The sequence below is a fragment of the Sciurus carolinensis genome, chromosome 9 (assembly GCF_902686445.1).
Source record: "Sciurus carolinensis chromosome 9, mSciCar1.2, whole genome shotgun sequence".
Lineage (NCBI taxonomy): Eukaryota > Metazoa > Chordata > Mammalia > Rodentia > Sciuridae > Sciurus > Sciurus carolinensis.
In genome coordinates, this window is record NC_062221.1 from 27,406,382 (window position 1) to 27,418,414 (window position 12,033).

Consider the following 12,033-nt stretch of genomic DNA (forward strand, 5'->3'; position numbering starts at 1 on the left):
ATGACTGAGCACTCCCTGTATCCCACATGTGGGAAGATGCTCTATCTGGACACCCGTAACCACGGAATCTGGAGAGGAGAGCATACCCATCCCTTTGGGCCCACACTATAAACACACAGTAAAGACAAGCCCAGAGAGGTCAAATGACTTGATCAAAGTCAACAGGTATCCAAACAGAGTCCCCACTTCAAATGCAGAGTACAACTCAGGGATGAACTCCTATCCTCAAACTGTATCCTCCTCTCATGGTTCTCTCTGCCTCCCTATGCAAGCATAATTTTACATATGCATATTACACATGTACTTGCACATGCACATATATTTGCATATATATGCATAAACAAATGCACACATGGAAATATGCATATACATAAACAAATATGCACACAACCCGCATGCACAAAAATACACATGTATGTGTGCATGCATGCACCTATGCTCAGATGGGCCCAGGATCGATGTCTTTAGTCACATCTGTGAAGATGCACACACACACCACACACATGGACTGTCCTTCAGGAGAAGGGAAGCTGCTCAGGATGAGAGGACAGAGGGCCCCATCATCCAGATGTTGAGGAAAGCACTGTTGTGTATTCTTGTGACCCATCTTGTGATTGTTCTGGATGGGGAGGCCAAGGGAGCCTACAGCACGGTGAATCCAAGGGCAGCATAGGAGGAATATCCTGGAAGGGACAATCTGTGGAGATTTTGACTAGCGAAGTCATAAGAAGAAGTGCCGCTGGGTGGCAGTGTGGGGACAACAGTTAGGTGGGGGTAGGGCTCATAGTGAACACTGGACTGGAAAAGTAATGAGATTGTCAGAGGGAACCACAAAGTCTGAAGCAGGCAGGCACCAAGGTCAGAACAGACAGGAGCACCCCACTATTCCTAGCACGAAGTTCAGGTGTTTAGTGCTGTCATTCACAAAAAGATGGCTAAGGGGCCAAAACTCTTGGGACCCCTAGGTTCACACAGAATTGCCTAATTTCTGATCTCCATAGGGGATGCCTCCAATGGGGCACCCATAGTGCTCTGACATTGACTGGCCTAGGGACAGGGAAGTTTGACTGCAGAACTTAAAGCTGAATCCTGAAGGATGCCTAGGAGTTAGCAGGTCACCAGTAAATAGAAAGGAAGTGGGATGAAGTGGGTAAGGCCTTGGCTCCAACTCACTACTTACTTACTGTGAGACCCAGGGTAAATGGCAATCTTTCTATGCCTCAGTTTCCTCACTTGTCAAACAGGATATTGTGTGATAATTTTAATTATGAAATGAGACTGGAAATTGCTGAGAGTGTAAGCAAAAATAACCAACACGGAGTGTCTGAAGTGTTTATGAGAGTAATCACAGTGAGCAGGAAGGGGAATAGTGTTAAGGTAGATGTTAGAATTTAGCACCAAAAAGACAGTTTCAAAATTGTATCTCTAGAGTCTGGGTCTGTAGGCTCAGTGGTAAAAACACTTTCTAGCATGTGCAAAGCCCTGAGTTAAAAAAAAAAAAATTGGTAGTTTTGTTTCATGGTAGCTGTGTCATCATAGTAATGTATCAGTAGACAGACTCTACTAAAGACATAGTACCCACACAAGTCTCCAGGTAACTCAACTTTCAATGTGGGTAATGAAGTATCCAGGGCACCCCACTTCTGCTCCAAGAACTGACTTTTGGCCTATTAGGAGGGACCAGGCAGGGCTACACTGAAGCCTGGCTTCCCTTACGGAAAATTACAAAGAAGTGACTCCCCTGGAGTCATTTCTCTTTTTAACCAATTATTTTTTTCTGTTTCACAGGGTTTTGCTTTCAGATCTACATTGTCCTCTGCTCCACCCTGGGTATCAGGTACTGAGCCTTGTGTGCCCTGGAAAAAGATCAGACACTATCATTCAGGCCTCTAAACACTGTCAGGGGTCTACCATCTTTGTCCTTGATCTTGCAGCTCATTTCCTTTCTGAGGGAACTGGGAACACACACTGGGCAGTGTGGGGGATGAGGAGGAGTAGCCCCTGATGACTCTCCAGAGCTCATCTCCGTCAGTCCTTCTGGCCAAGGGTTTGAAACAGGTTTTCATGGTCCTTCAAAATACTCCTGGGCTGTGGTTGTGGTTCAGTGGTAGAATACTTACCTCGAATGGGTGGGGCACTAGGTTCCATCCTCAGCACTACATAAATAAAAGTAAAATATATAAAATAAAAGGTAGTGTGTCCATCTACAACTAAAAATTTAAGAATTTAAGAATTTTTTTTTTTTTAAATTCCCTGGTGTGTCTAAGGAATAGAAAAATGTGAGGATTGGACGAGTCAGGAGCACGGGCTTCTGATTAAGATTTGGAATCAAACTGTGGCCCTGCTATTTCCTACGAAGGCACTTCATTGTCTGGGGCTCTATTTTCTCATCTGCAGAATGGGGACAATACCAAATGATGAGGATCAAATGTAGAAAGTATTTCATGTAGATGGGGCTGCTGTTACTGCTCTGCCCCCCACCTCTATCACCCCACTCCAAATCATCCATGTTTGGAAGTCCAGGACTCTCTCCAAATATTTTTGGAGGGCTCACCGAACCACAGACCGGACCATCTGGGGGCTGACTGTCCCTGAATACCTCAAGTTGACTGTCACTTCCCCGATTGATGGGGCCCACCAGAGGCCAAGCACAGGGCCAACACTGAATGGTCCGGCTATATGCCTTCTCTCCCACTCTTTGAAAGGAAACGTTCTTGCTTGGATCCTTTTGGTTGTGGGAGACGCAGGCTCTATCTCAGCCCACCTACTCAGTTCTGGAGCCGCTCTCTGCACCCAGCTCCTTTCCTTACGTCTTCTTCCCAGACCCCGCCCCCATGCCATCCACCTCCCGGTAACCCCACACAGAATGCCGGGGTCCAGGAATGACCCAATTGGGAGCCTTTTTACTTCCCAACAGACCGCCTTGGAGAACCGGCTAGCAAGGAGTACAGGTCCAGGAACTCGTCCCCTCGCTGGCACTGGTTTGATGGTGAGATAAGCGTGCCCATCCCCAGTGGAATGGAATGCCGAAGGCAATCTAGGATCGAGTTGCAGAAGCCCCCGCCCCTCCTTTAACCTCCTCTAACCAGGTCTTCGCCTACTGGTCTCTCGGTCCCGCCTGGCCCTACACGTCAGTTCTGGATCCACGCCCTGCAATTGGCCCTCCCAGCCACTCGGTCCCGCCTCCTACTTCTCGATTGGTCGGCTCGCGGAGCCCCGCCCCGTTTTCCTGGAAAGTTCTTGGAAATCTGTCAAAGGTGTTTCCTTTCAGGGCCCAAGGCCCCAGACGCCGGTGCCTGTACCTCGGCGCTAGACCCTGCGGCCCTCCCCCCGCCCCACGGCACAGCCTGCGGTTCTAGGAAGACGCCGCTTCCCGGAAGGGCTGGGACGCGCGGGACAAAAGATTAGGAGGTGGCTTGCCCCGCCCCGCTCTCCCGGCCCGCCCCTCTCGCCCTCTTTGGCGGCCCGCTCTGCCACCTCTCAGTGTGTGCCTGCCGCCCATAAGCCCTGGGACCCTGACCTGCGCGCGCTCCTGATCCACTGGCTCCCTTTTGCCGCCTTCCTATCGGGCCCCCACACCGAAGCTGCTGCCCTCCAGGACATGGTCCTTTGCGTTCAGGGGTAAGCACAACTCTGTCCCCGCCCAGCCTCCGTGAGGGGCGCACGGGATAGGGCAGGCCTGATGCTACCGGCCCGGCTTTGGGAGGGTTTGATGAGCTTGAGGGGACCGAGTGCGGAACGACCTCTAGGGTGCTACGCTGCTTGGGACTGTGAACTACCCCGCACTCCACGCACAGGCTCACTATGTAGGGAAACTAAGGGCCGACCGACAATGGGAGGAACCAAGGGCGGGCTTCCTCTGGGAGCAGATGGACGCCGACATAAAGTCGTCCCCCCAAGATGTGGCTCACTGTAGTGCCCAGACCTCTTTCTGGGCTCAGAGCACTCTACCCTAGCCTGCCGGCTGCCCTGTCTACTGGTGACCTTGGCCCAGCCCCTTGACCCTCTTTGTCCAAGTGTCCATTCCCCTACCCCAGGCTAACAATTAGGCTCTACTTGGGAAGCCAGTTCTCTCTCCCTATACTGGCACCTAATAACCAGGAGCTCATGGAGCATCCCCAAAATTGCTTTACCCACTGAACTGGATTTCAGTATGTTAAGAACCTTGGCTCCTGCCTACCTTCTCCAAGTTTCCCTGAGACATGGAGTGAAGAACAGTGGTGCAGGTAGAGTACTGATAAGACAGTCTTGACCTCAGCTGAGCATTCTGGGCACATCTGCTCACCCTCACCCTGGGCCTCAGCATCCTCTTCAGTCAAAGGTCTGGTGCTTTCTACTGATCTGAAAGGAGCTTAGGAAGCTCCAAGGAAAAGGAAGGAGGTATAAGTGGGTATTCTATACCCAGGGAAAGCTGTGTGGCCCGGTGGCAGGTGCTATCAGAACTGGCATGATGCCAAATAAGGAATAGTGGATAGTGGGTACCTCTTGTTCTAAGCAATCTTTGGTTCAGCGAAGAGGACATGGAGGTTCTGAGAAGACTACTCTTTGTTACAGTCTCCAGCATGTTCCTTCCTCCTCTGAATTTTGGGACTCCTGTACCTACCCCCCACCGACCCCCCCCACACACACACACTGCCTTCCTCCTTGGGAGTCCTCCCCCTGTTCTGGAAACCACAACCTCTTTCACTTTGAACCACCTGAGTGCCCCTTGTAACCTCAGGGACAGTGTTGGGGAGCAAGGTCTTTATCAGATACACACATATGGCTACAAAAAAGCTGGTGCCCCTCCAGGGTAGAGGGCAGGGATTCCAAACTGCAGCTTTGGTGAGGGACCCCCACTAGGCTTAGTTCACCCCACTGGCATGTGTCCCCAGGCAGGATTTACTGGCTGGGCTCCAAGGCAGGCACACACACGTACCTGGCACACACCAGTCCCGCCCCCACTGTGATGGTGACACAGTCATGGACACACCCCTGCCCAGATATGTAGTCACTCACCAGAATCCCGTGAAGATCAACACAACTATTCTATAATCCAACACTACACCAGCTTCAGAGGTGCCCACACCCATACATGGGACCTGTGCTGAGGCCCCGCTAAGCCTTCTGGTCATGACCACCCCCAAAGATTGGAATGACCAGCTAACTGCCTACCATACTTCAAGAAGGTTTCTGAGCCAAACTCTGGGCCCAAGCAGTCAGATCACCTGAAAATTCTGCCTCCAGCTCACCAAGAGGGATTCCAGCTCACCTAGGGGATTCAAGAGCTCCTACAATGCAACCAGGAAAGGTGTGGAAAAATACTTGGCAGGCTGTAATATGAAAGAGTTGTGTGGGCCTTTTCCTCATAAGTGGTCATAGGGCCGTGGCCTTCTAAGGACCACCTACACTTCTCTACCTACCTTCTGCCACCAGTTCCTGTCTACCTCTTCCCACCTTATAAGCAGTACCTAGCATTGTATGCCCAGGCTGCTGTCTCTGCCTATAGTGCCTTTCTCCAACTCCTGCCTTTGACCTGGCAAACTAAGTTCAGGAACAGGCAGACCTTGACTCTTCCATGACACCCTGCACTTTTGTGGCTTCCCCAGTCAGGTGGGCAGGGACCATGTTTTTTGTTTGTTTTGGTTTTGGTTATTGTTTTGGTTCCAAGGATTGAACCCAGGGGCTTAACCACTGAGCCACATCCCCAGTCCTTTTAAATAATATTTTATTTAGAGACAGAGTCTTGCTGAGTTACTTAGCACCTCGCTAAGTTGCTGAGGCTGGCTTTAAACTCACAATCCTCCTGTCTCAGCCTCCTAATCTGCTAGGATTACAGGCATGCACCACTGTGCCCAGTGGGATCATGATTTTATAATCTGTGGGTCCTGAGGCCCAGCTGGGGACTAGACCCAGAACTGAGGCCTAGAGGTGTATTTTGTTAGGAGTGAGGGAGGACCAGCTGTCCCTTCTTCAGGAAGGAGGATCATTCCCTGTCCCACTCTCAGGGAAGAAGCCCTAGGATCACCATGCTGAGTGGACTTTCCCTAGTAGGAAGCTGCTGCTCAGATTTTGGCCTGTTCAGTTCTCCTAACCCCAACCATCTAAGGCTATGATGTTGCCCCAATCCTTCAGTGTTTTGTCTGATGAACCACTCACTGGGGGAAGAAGAAGCTAAAGCCCATCAAGGAAGGAGCAAGCTGTGCATAAGACCATAGAGCTTAATAGGGTTGGCTTGCCAGGGTGTGACATGGAATGTAGGTTGAGTACCCTGCTCTTTGATATGAGTTCATATTACGGGAGGTGAGACTTGCCAGTACCTTTAGAGGCTACCATCTACCCACAACCTTTAACTGGGAGGAATAAGCCAGGATGGCAGTCTGACCTATAAAGGTAAGGGAATGTTTCAACCTTGACGTCCTAGCCAGTGTAGACCGAGCCCCTACTGACAGATGCTCTTATTGGTAAGCAGGTATCATGTGACTGCAAGCTTCTTATTGTAATCTTGGGACCTCCCTGAAGGACCCAGTGCAGTTCCATCCTATGGCTCAACCAGGATCAGTGCCACTTAATCAGCCTACTTCAGCCAAAAGGGCACAAATATGAGGCTACTTTGCACTGGTTACTATCACTGTGATGGGAATGCTAGGAATTCTTATAGGGAATTATTTGTGGTTTGGGTTGATATAGAGTAGATAAATTCATATTTAATAAATGCAGAGGAGTGGAAATGAATTTTCAAAAGAGGGATCTACAATGCTAGGGATGTAGCTTAGTGGTAGAGCTCTTGCCTAACGTGTAGATCCTGGGTTTGATCCCCAGCTAGTAATACCAATAAAAAGAAGAAGAAGAAGAAGAAAAAAGAAGTCTGTCCATTGGGGAAGAAATCAATGGGACTTCTCTATAAATGGGGGAAGCATGGGGCTTCCACTCACTGTCCATCCACCCCCTTCTAGATCTTGTCCTTTGCGGGCTGTGGAGCAGATCAGGCAGCGGCCCCTGTGGGCCCAGTCCCTAGAGCTGCCTGAGCCAGCCATGCAACCCTTACCTGCTGGGGCCTTCCTGGAGGAGGTGGCAGAAGAGACCCCCATCCAGCCAGAGGGTGAGCCAAAGGTTCTGGATCCTGAGGAGGATCTGCTGTGCATAGCCAAGACTTTCTCCTACCTTCGAGAATCTGGTGAGTCTGAGAGGAAAAGCGAGGCTTGTCCTGGGAAGTCTGGTAGGGGGAGCTTAGCTCTCTGCCTGTTGAGTGTGATTTGGGAGGAATGGCCCTGCCCCAGAGAGTCTGATGGGAGAAGTATAGCCTTCTTCTGGAAGTGTGAAGAGGGAGGCACAGTCCTGATCTGTCCTGGATTAGTACCTTCAGCTGATTTCCATTGTGACCAGTCCCTTGCCCCCATTCCATTTTCCTAGGCTGGTATTGGGGTTCTATTACAGCCAGTGAGGCCCGGCAACACCTGCAGAAGATGCCAGAGGGTACATTCCTAGTACGAGACAGTACCCATCCCAGCTACCTGTTCACACTATCAGTCAAAACCACTCGCGGTCCCACCAACGTGCGCATCGAGTATGCCGACTCCAGCTTCCGTCTGGACTCTAACTGCTTGTCCAGGCCTCGCATCCTGGCCTTCCCGGATGTGGTCAGCCTTGTACAGCACTATGTGGCCTCCTGTGCTGCTGACACCCGAAGTGACAACCCTGATCCTGTTCCCACCCCAGCCCTACCTATGCCTAAGGAAGATGCACCTAGTGATCCAGCACTACCTGTCCCTATGGCTACTGCTGTGCACCTAAAACTGGTGCAGCCCTTTGTGCGCAGGAGCAGTGCCCGAAGCCTACAGCACCTGTGCCGCCTTGTCATCAACCGTCTGGTGGCTGATGTGGACTGCCTGCCACTGCCCCGGCGCATGGCTGACTACCTCCGACAGTACCCCTTCCAGCTGTGACTAGCCTGGGTATCCTGCCCAGCCTCAAGCAGCCACATCCTGGAGGTGACACAGGCCCCAGCTGGACTTGGGCTCCTGCTATCCCTCCAGCCATCCTGGTGCCTGCATGCATCTGGCAGCTGGACCAGGAAGAACCAACAAGAGCAAAGAAGGGGGAGGGGGGAGTTGTCACACAACTCAAAGCTCAGCACTTTCAGGTCCCATGTGGTTCCACTGTGGTGAGCCATGTATCAGAGAAGAGAGAGACAGGCAGGACCTTGTCTCACCCTGTGGGCTGGGCCCAGATCTCCACTCACTGGCCCCAATCACCTGAACTATGTAGACTTTCCCAGCTCTGGTTTTTCAATCTGCAGGGTGGGGCAGGCCCCTACCTCTAGCCAGCCTGTTTCTGGGAGGATGGTGGCTAGAGGAACTGAGGTTGATGGTGGACAGCCCCCTTGTGGGGGAGCAGGCTAGATTGGGGAACTGCACAGTTATATACTATTTATTTATTTATTCCCCTGGGGGGTTGGTCTCAGAAGCGAGGGACCCCACCTCTTTGCTCTGAGCCCTGGTTGGCCAGAGACCCCAGCTGTGTTCTAGCTTCTCTGGTTCTTCCTTGTGGAGAGCCCCATCCTGAGATGTGTGGCTGGAACCAAGGCAGTCCTGGATGTCCTGGCAACTGACCCACCCTACCTGTGAATGTGGCCACTCTTTCTGTCCCAGCCCTGTTTTGGGAGGGGGAGTGAACAGACAAGAAAATGGAAACCAGGAGCCTCAGTCCCCAGCACCTTCTTGCACGGCAGAAATCGTGGCCACACAGAGCTGCCCTCTCTGTGGCACAAGTCCTCAGAGTGCACAAGCTGTGCAGGAAGAGGGTGCTGGTTCAAGGGCTGCAGCTACAACTCTGCTGGGTCGGTTTCCTGCCCAGGAAGGTGCCTGCACAGGAGAGAGGGGGAGAAATACATATCTGATAAGACTTTATAAAATGATTATTGTAACACACAACCCAGTGTGGTAGTCTTTTTTCTTCCACTGATTTTTCTATAATGACAATAAAATTATACCTTTCATTTATGGAGCCCTCAGTGGGACCTCTTGAGTTCTACTCAGAGTTTGTTCTCTTTTGGTCCTTTTATCATGTTCTCCCATTTCACATTTGGGCTAGCAGAGGCCAGAGATCTTTCATGGCTGAACAGTCTCTACTAGGGGACTCACTGACGGGGTGGAAGAGGTAAACAGACGTTCTCATCTCATTCCTCCTTGTTCCCCTTGGAAAATGGGAAACAGGACATGAAGTCCCATTGGTCTGCCTGTAGGGTCACTACCAGTCCACTGCTGGGTTGTGGGGATGGGGGATGGGGATGTCAGAGGAACAGAGGCCTGAGAGGTATGTAAACAGATATGTAATGCAAGTGGAGAGTACCAGTGGGGAGGGTACTATGACCTGTTCCTGGGGGCAGTGACTTGAGAAGGAGCCAACAGTCAGCATTCAGGACCAGTCCTTGCAGGGAGAAGGTGGCAGTGACTGAAAGATACTGAGGCATGACTCACCACAACCCTGGGAATGGGGTCCAAATAAGTAACAGATAGGAGGAAGAGGGCTTGCCGAGGCAAGTGGGTCACAGAACACAGCTCATGCTAACTGTCCATCTGCAGTCTGCATCATGCAGACTGCTACATGAAATTGGGGAGGACAGGTGGCTGGGATGGTGGCATCTGAGAAATCACCTTTGGACACTGGTTTTGATGCCCTGTCTCTGTCTGCTGAGAGCTCTGTAGCCATTGACCTCACCAGTGGGATCCTGTCTGCTTTACCCTTTACTTCAGCTCAAGCCAGGGTCCAACTGTCTCCTGGGGAGGAACTGCTACTTCAAACTCCCAACATTTTTACTGATTTGATATTTTGTTTCCCTACCAGGAAGAGTTGCCATGTCTGCCTGGCACAGGGACAGTAAAGGTCCTAACAGCCTAACAGATTGCTGGAAATCTTCTGGTTAATGCAATCACCCTGGGTGACCCAGTCTAGTAAAATGGCACTAGCTGGCACTAGCTGGGAAGAAAGAGACTAGCCAACTGATGGGTATATGAGAACCCCTGCACAGTATGCAAACAATAACTGATGTAACCCTTTACCTATTAAGTCCTTCACCAGCACATGTGCTCTTCAGCACCAACTAGGTCAGGCTCTATCTAGGCCCTGGGGACACAGCAGGGAACAAGATAGACATGGTCCCCATCCCCATGGGGCTCATGGCTAGTGCAAGAGAGGTAGTAAACAAATGAACAAATGGGCACACAGGACAAGTTTTTGAGAGTATAAAGAAAAGAGCAGAGGGCAGGGCAGAAGTGACTTTGGGTATGGGAATACCCCTGCAGCTGAGAGGGTCGGGAAAGTGCTGAACAGGGTGGAAATAAACCTGGATGCCTGAGCAAGAGCAGGAAACTAGTCATGCAGACAGCTTGAGGAAGGATGTCACCAAGAGGGACACACCAGTACAATGACTGAGGCAGAAAACAAACCTGGAGCCCAGAATGGTGTGGGCAGGGCAGAGGAGGCATGTGATTTTATTCTAGTGTGGCAGAGCACCTCTTCAGAGTCTAGCAGGCAGCAGTCCCCTGCATCACACATTTCTAAGAGATGTACAGTTAGGTGGAGATGGACCCATTAGGGCCTAGAGGCAAGAGACCTGAAGGAAAGTTAAGAAATATGAGATTGGAGGGGTTAGGTATGATGGGAAGCAGGAGGAGGTAATGATGGCAATTTTTGTGACTCTGGGCAGCGTTCATGCCCCATTAAGTTCTCACTGCAAATCTGCACATCAGCAGAGATTGTCCCCACTTAAAGCTGAAGAGGTGAAGTTCAGAGAGGAATGATGGCTTGCTCAGGGTTACACAGCTCATGAGAGGCAGACCAGGTTCACACCCTAACTCCAGACCTTGTTTGTATGACTGCTTTGTTCTGCCTTCAAGGACTGGTTGTCTAAATCCTCAGGACCCCCAAGATTTGGAGGATAATCAGAGGGGTGGTAATGCTCATGAGGGCTTTCTGGAAGTGGGTAGGCTGGGGGCTGAATTCCAGAGAATGTGAGTTTAGAGATTGATCCTGTGTAGTGTCTCTCCATGGATTCACAAGTCTCGCTCTGGAATGATTTTGAGACAGAGATGCTGGTAAGCTGTTCCAGGTATTTCTTGTCTGTAAGGTTTAACTGGCCAGCATATAGCTAGTATGCTGGTCAGTTACCTAGGATCTCCAAGTGACCCAGAATTCCTGGAATGACTGGGACCCTGCACTCAGGCCAGGCTTTTAATCTGCTGACTAAAGCTGACCCCAGTGGCCCATGCCTATAGTCCCAACTACTTGGGAGGCTGAGGTAGACTTGAGTCCAGGAGTTCAAGATCAACCTGGGCAACATAGCAAGACCTGTCTCAAAAAAAAAAAAAAAAAAAAAAATATATATATATATATATATATATATATATATATATATATAAACAAAGATAATCTGTTGACTGAGCAGATCTTGCCAGGCCAACATTGGACACATGTCTGAATGGGGCTGGGGCCATGGCTGATTCTGCTCTCAAATGGGAACCCTCCCACACTATATGGCTGACCACACTGAAGTGAAGGAAGCAGAGGGCTAGGACCCGAAATAAGACCTGACCAAGAATGCAGGAAGATTTGGGGTCTGTGCATAGGGCATCCAACCCTGAGGAACTCATAAAGGTCTTCTTCCAGGAGAAGTTGAGCCTGCGCAGGTCTCAGCAGCCCTTTCACACCAACCTGTTAGACTAGTTTTAATCTAAAGCAGACTTGAGCTTCACTGGAAATTCAACAACCTCCCTACCTCTCCCCGACCCAGTGGGGCCATACAACCAACCAACTAGGGGGTCAATACAATGGTCTCAGGGCAATAGGCTAGGACTTCTATGTCTGAGACTCAAAAGGAGACGGTCCCTCGAGGTTTAATTCTGACCAGACTGCAGATCAGAGGGTAGAGAAGAACTGCTGGGCCTGGCTTTGCGGGTAAGTGGAATAAATAGGAGCTGACACACTCATCTATGAGCTCAAGGAGATATAGCAAGTGCAGGGTAGTAGGAGGCCAAAGCTGTATACTTAGTGGAA

At 50.5% G+C, this 12,033-nt stretch overlaps 1 protein-coding gene across 1 annotated transcript; it reads left to right on the top strand.

Annotated features, from left to right (window-relative positions):
* Positions 1 to 3,292: 3,292 nt before the first annotated feature.
* On the top strand, positions 3,293 to 8,909 carry Cish (cytokine inducible SH2 containing protein). Its single transcript, XM_047564231.1, has 3 exons — positions 3,293 to 3,621; positions 6,936 to 7,156; positions 7,393 to 8,909. Exons 1-3 carry the CDS (start codon positions 3,602 to 3,604, stop codon positions 7,923 to 7,925), a joined length of 774 nt encoding a protein of 257 aa, XP_047420187.1. The 5' UTR covers positions 3,293 to 3,601; the 3' UTR covers positions 7,926 to 8,909.
* Positions 8,910 to 12,033: the final 3,124 nt, after the last annotated feature.

Bases quoted from the DNA above. Each gene is read 5' to 3' on its own strand.
- Cish (XM_047564231.1), top strand. From the start codon at position 3,602: ATGGTCCTTTGCGTTCAGGG. The intron at 3,622-6,935 runs GTAAGCACAACT...ACCCCCTTCTAG, and splicing joins ATGGTCCTTTGCGTTCAGGG to ATCTTGTCCTTTGCGGGCTG. The intron at 7,157-7,392 runs GTGAGTCTGAGA...CCATTTTCCTAG, and splicing joins CTCCTACCTTCGAGAATCTG to GCTGGTATTGGGGTTCTATT.